General features: G+C 37.0%; 1 protein-coding gene across 1 annotated transcript; it reads left to right on the top strand.

The window, feature by feature from the left end:
- The first annotated feature begins 3,442 nt into the window (after window positions 1-3,442).
- LOC122105564 (transformer-2 protein homolog alpha-like) lies at window positions 3,443-4,670 on the top strand. The gene has a single exon (XM_042676845.1). The coding sequence runs from the start codon at window positions 3,594-3,596 to the stop codon at window positions 4,434-4,436; it is 843 nt and encodes a 280-aa protein (XP_042532779.1). The 5' UTR covers window positions 3,443-3,593; the 3' UTR covers window positions 4,437-4,670.
- Window positions 4,671-6,247: the final 1,577 nt, after the last annotated feature.

The following is a 6,247-nucleotide window of genomic DNA, read 5'->3' as shown; positions in this document are numbered from 1 at the left end:
CATGAAAGAAAGCTAGACACAGTGGCACATGCCTGTCATCCCAGTGAAGATGGAAACATAAAAGTAGGCTTCTCAAGGCTCAGGTACATGGTTTGGTGGAATGTGATACCCTATCCTAAAAGGAACATGTGGAAAACAAAGCTGATTCAGTATATGCCAGCCTAGCAGATTCAGTATATGCCAGCCTAGCAAGCACAAAGCTTGAGTTAAGGACATTAGTAATGCATATAGTAATAATAATAATAATAGTTGTTGTTATTTGAGTTGCCAATGGCAACAAAAATATTTTGGAGCAGGAGTGGCAGCTACTATAAAAGTGTGTCAGAAAGTCTAAATGAGTAATCAATATTTATGCAAAAATGCTGAGTGTTAAAATAATGTAAGTTTTAGGTGTACTGATAATTAGTTCAAATCTGTCATTAATTAAAAATATTTTAAAGACATTTCCTAAGGAACAGAGAACTCTAGAATTTAGAAATGTATTTGCTACCCCAGAGTTTGTTGGCATGAATATTTGGAATGGGGCAAAAAAATAAACCATTTTAATTCACATTGTTTCATATATTGTGTCCAACTTTTGACCTTTCAATAATTTCTCAGAGGATAAAGTGAGATATATAAGCAGTAAAACTATTGATTATCTCATAATATCACAATATACATCTGATAATTACCTTCTGCCAAATTGTAGAGATACATTACTGAAGAAATAGCACACTAACATCTTCCATAGTGATTATTTAACAACTAAGTAATTTGAATAAGTATGAGATATAATGACTTTGCTTTGAAATAAACATTTTTATTAATCAAATTAATACTGGTGTTTCAATGAAGCTAGCCAATGTCAATAATCACTATTGGTTGCATCTATTTTGCTGTGTGAAGTAGGACTTTAAGGTTTCATGTAAATGTAATAAGTTATAGAGATAATTTGATGTGGGTTTTTATTTTGTTTTGTTTTTATATGGTACCAAGGAATCAAACCCAGGACCTCATGCATGCTAAGCAACACTCTACCACTAAGCCACATTCTTAGGCCATTTGATGCAATTTTAAAATCTACACTGTTAGTGGCAGCATGACATCTCTTATGTATTACTCAAAGGCACTATCACTGACCACAGAGAACAACACAGATCTCAACAACCTACCAAGCATGGGATATTGTTCAATGTAAAGGTATTTGTCTAGCACTGGTTTGCTCCTCATACTCTCCTTCCATCACTCTCCAAAAATAAAAATAATAAAACAATGACCTACAAAAGTTTAAATGTTAAGTTTGGTGTCCAACAATTACAAAGCTTTTTGTGTCCAATAATTACAATGCTTAGCGTGATGTAAAGAAAATAAGTCAGTGAAAACATTCATAAAACATAATCCTGATATATAGCTTACTATATACTAAATATAATACATAATTTTTATAAGTAACATAATCTAGGAAAAGAAGAAAAAGAATTAGAAATCATTTCAAAAACTAAGAAACATAGAATAGAATACCACAGTGAACATGTTCTTGATATAGTGATTCACTTGATATAGTGATTCAATCCAATTCATTTTACTAATCTTAATACTTCGAATCATTCTCAGAGCCGGGGGCCGGTGGCTCACACCTGTAATCCTAGGCTGAGATCACAGTTCAAAGCCTGCCCGGGCAAGAAACACCATGAGACTCCTATCTCCAATAAACTACTAGAAAACCGGAAGTGGCGCTGTAGCTCTCGCCTGGAGCTGAAGAGCTGAGGGATAGCGCCCAAGCCCAGAATTCAAGCCCCATGACCGACAAAAAAAAAAAAAAAAAATCATTCTCAGGTACTTGGTCCAACTTTTGCCTAATGAGAGTATTTTACATCTATATCAGTATAGTTTGAGTAATGCAGATAGCCTTTTTCAAGCTTGAATAGAACAAATTATTAACCTCTCAGTAGCAAGAAGAGATTGTCCATCAGGTGGTTTCACACTTGAACCACAATATTTCCCTGTGTCTCTGGCACATGAGACTACTCTGCAGATGTTAGCTTCTCCACTCACCATCATCATATGACCAGATTCCTTACATGATCGCTTTCCATATAAGCATATGCATCCCACACATTATATTTCTCTGGAGAAATACATATGCCATTAAATTTTTTCTTCTCTAGTTGAAATATAGGGTCCAGTTGGACATGATTTGAAAAGTGTTTAAGTGACTTTCTTACACTTACCAGAAAGCAAGAGACAAAAATAAAACTTTCAGGCAGTCGGGAAGCAAGCACTTATCAAACCAAAGAATAAAAAGTTCTTAAGGCTACACAGCAATGTTGGACATTGTCTTGTTTGGGTTGTGTTCTTATTTTCTCAGGAGGTTGATAGGGAGTGGATTTTATTTAAAAACTTATCTAACTAGTGGTGGGTCACAAGACAGAGTCTTGAGTATTTTTTTCTCATACCTTTGGCATCATTGATACTTTTTCTAGACAGTCTGATTTATTGAACACTAGTTCATAATAAAGAATAATAAATACTATCAATTAAAAATCTAAAATTAGAATAGCTGTATTAGGTTACTTGATCAAGTTTTGGAAATTAGAGGCTTGATTTTTCTAGCTGTAGGTGGTCTGATGGTAGGGACTTGAGGTTTTGAAGTTGGTTTAATGGTTACCAGTCGTAAGAGTTCACCTGGTTTTTGAGTCTCATTTTTGATTTGCTTCTATTTGTTCCTGCTTACCAATGTCTACTTACTGGGAAATCTACCACTAAAGTAAAATGTATCTTTCATTCTTTATTGGCCTTGTTTTTATTCTTTGTGGACATAAAATAAACATATTTATTATCTTCAGGTACCTAAATATTGAAAACAGTTTCATAAATATCAGGATACATAGGACATGTTTTTCTTATTTTCATTTCTACAAAACATCTTTTCTTTTTTTAATTAATTAATTTTTTAATTGTGAAAATACTGTACAGAGGGGTTACAATTACATGGGCAAGATAATGAGTACATTTTTATCAAGCATTGTAGCCTCCTCCTTTGTTTCCCCTTCCCATCCCTTCCCATCCTCCCCTCCCCTCCCCCGCCAAAACGTCTTTTCTTAGTGCAATCCTCTGGGTAGAGACTTTCTCACATATATTCATCACAAGAGTATACATAGATCTATGAATTTTTTCTGATAATAAACTTATTTTATCTTTAGTAGTCAGTGGAATAATGTATATAAAACTTTGGAATTAAGAATATTATGTTCTCCTAATGCAGCAGTGAACTCACTAAACACTATGTTGAAAATGAACTATACGACTATAGGGGTGGGGGATTGGGAGGGAAAAAACTGGGAGAAAACAAGGGAAGCAGTGATACTGTTCAAAAAGAAATATACTTATAACCTGACTTAAAAACTGGAAACCCTCTATCATTTTTACAATAAAATTTTTAATTAAAAAATTTAGGGAGCTTGCGACCCAGTGGGAGTGGAGCGGGGCCCCGGCTTGTTGTTGCCAGCTCTTTCCTCCTCCCCACGGTCCAGACAGCCAGGTTGACTTAGGCCGTCGGCCCTCGCGCCGAGACTTGCCTCTTAGTTAGTTCTGAGGAGCGCCTGGCCGACATGAGTGATGTAGAGGGGAACAACTTCGAGGGCAGAGAGTCTCGCTCTCAGTCAAAATCTCCAACCGGTACTCCTGCTCGTGTAAAGTCGGAGAGCAGGTCAGGATCTCGTAGTCCATCAAGGGTTTCCAAACACTCTGAATCCCATTCTCGATCAAGATCAAAATCCAGGTCAAGGTCAAGGAGGCATTCTCATAGACGATACACTCGATCCCGGTCTCACTCTCACAGGAGAAGATCTCGAAGTAGATCCTATACACCAGAATACCGGCGACGAAGGAGCCGAAGTCACTCTCCAATGTCTAATCGGAGAAGACATACAGGCAGCAGGGCGAATCCAGATCCCAACACTTGTCTGGGAGTGTTTGGCCTCAGTTTGTACACAACAGAGAGAGATCTTCGTGAAGTATTTTCTCGATATGGACCATTGAGTGGTGTCAACGTGGTTTATGATCAGCGTACTGGGAGATCACGTGGATTTGCTTTTGTGTATTTTGAGAGAATAGATGACTCCAAGGAGGCCATGGAAAGAGCAAATGGAATGGAGCTGGATGGAAGAAGAATTCGTGTGGATTATTCTATCACCAAGAGAGCACATACACCTACACCAGGCATCTACATGGGCAGACCAACTCATAGTGGTGGTGGAGGTGGTGGTGGAGGTGGTGGTGGAGGCGGCGGTGGTGGCAGACGTCGAGATTCTTACTACGATAGAGGATATGATCGAGGGTATGACAGATATGAAGATTATGATTATCGGTACAGAAGAAGATCACCTTCTCCTTATTATAGTCGATACAGATCCCGATCAAGATCTCGTTCTTACAGCCCAAGACGCTATTGATCATGGAACGATTGCAATTAAGGATGTTATTCTCTTTTCTTTTTCTCTGTTTTTTGTTATTTGTTTTGCTTTTCTTTTTAATCCTGGGTTTCCTCTAGCTTCTAATCTTTCCTAATCCTTAAAAAAAATTTCTTGGTTTACTGGCATCTACATACACTTTGTCAGTTGTGTTGTCCACCACTTCTGTTATACTCTTAAAAATGTAATTGTCATTTTGAATAGTTCAAACATCTTGAGTAAAAAAGGAACCCAGTAAAAAAAAAAAAAAAAAAAAAAATTTATGTCCTAGTCAATTTTACCTGGCAGGTAAAAGTGCCAAGTATAGGATATAATACAAGAGAAAAGCAGACCCTAATACAAGGTATTTCAGTTGAGTCCCAAAGATATCTTTCATTTTGTTAGAGTAAATTTTGTTTTTGTTCTGGGATAAATATCAGAGAAATAGCATATGTATATTTTGCTTAAAATATAATTCAATTAGTATTTAATGTTAAATAAATTTTCCAAATATTCTATAGATGAACTTAGACTATAGCCATGCCTTCCCTGAATGACAAACTTACCTATCTAAAATAGATTAAGACGGTCTGGTAAACTGTCTTTCTAACCGATTTCAGCTCACAATTTAAAATTAACTCTACAAGATAACAATAGTATACTGAGAAATTTAATTATACTACACCTTATATTCCTTAACTTGATCAACACAGAGACTTTTTATCCCCTCCCTTATTCCCTTTGTAACAATGTTTCAAGTGTGTTCCCAGTTGATGACACTAATAAAACCAGACAAGTAACAACTCTAGCAGTCAAAACACTGAAGGAGTATAAAAAACTGTGATTGAGTTATTTGTATATTAACAAAAAAAGAGGAGATAAGTAACCAGATTACAGGCTATGGAATTGTACTGACATCCTGGAAAGCCCCTGGGAACACCTGAACATGCAGTAGAATGTCTTTACTCCTGTCACTGCAGCCAGCCTCTCAAATCAGTGCACACACTCATGCAAAATTTATGAAGCAGATTGTCACCCAATGCAAATGATCCAAACAACATAAAATATGATTCTGAAAAAGTTAGTGAGTTAAAAAATAAGAGACTCTTGTTTTCTTTCTACAGCTAATCTCTCTTTTTGTAACTAATGCTTTAACACATACATTATAGAAATCTCATGATAAACTAATAGCTCATTATAGTTATTAAAAAAAAGAAAATGTCAATCCTAGCTACTCAAGAGGCTGAGATCTGAGAATTATGGTTCATAGCCAGCATGGCAGGTAAGTTCATGACTCTCTTAGCTCCAATTAAACATTAAAAAGCTGGGAGTGGAGCTGTGGCTTTCATGGAAGAATATTAGCCTTGAGCACAAAAGCTCAAGGACAGCACCCAAGCTCTGAGTTCAAGCCCCAGGATGGGCACAGAAAAAGGGGATTAGGGGCATTGACCATGATCATTTTAAGTGTTAACATGACAACATTTCAAGGTCATAACTGTAAGGGGAAAACAAAGGAGGAGGTAACAATGTTTGATAGGAAATGTACTCATGACCTTGCTGATGTAACTGTAACCTCTCTGTACAGTATTTTTACAATTAAAAAAACGTATTTAAAAAAGGAGATGTAGCTGGGCGCCAGTGGCTCCTGCCTACTCAGGAGGCTGAGATTTGAGGACCGCGATTCAAAGCCAGCCCGGGCAGGAAAGTCCGTTGAGACTCTTATCTCCAATAAACCACTCGAAAACCGGAAGTGGCGCTGTGGTTCAAGCGGTAGAGCGCTCGCCTTGAGCTGCAGAGCACAGGAACAGCGCCCA

This window comes from Dipodomys spectabilis, unplaced genomic scaffold (assembly GCF_019054845.1).
Source record: "Dipodomys spectabilis isolate Male_0828 unplaced genomic scaffold, ASM1905484v1 ptg000032l, whole genome shotgun sequence".
NCBI lineage: Eukaryota > Metazoa > Chordata > Mammalia > Rodentia > Heteromyidae > Dipodomys > Dipodomys spectabilis.
Note: the sequence above shows the minus strand (reverse complement) of the source record. Positions and strands in the feature narration are given on the sequence as shown.

What these genes read in the sequence shown, in the direction of transcription:
- LOC122105564 (XM_042676845.1), top strand. Translation starts at nt 3,594, where the DNA reads ATGAGTGATGTAGAGGGGAACAACTTCGAGGGCAGAGAGTCTCGCTCT.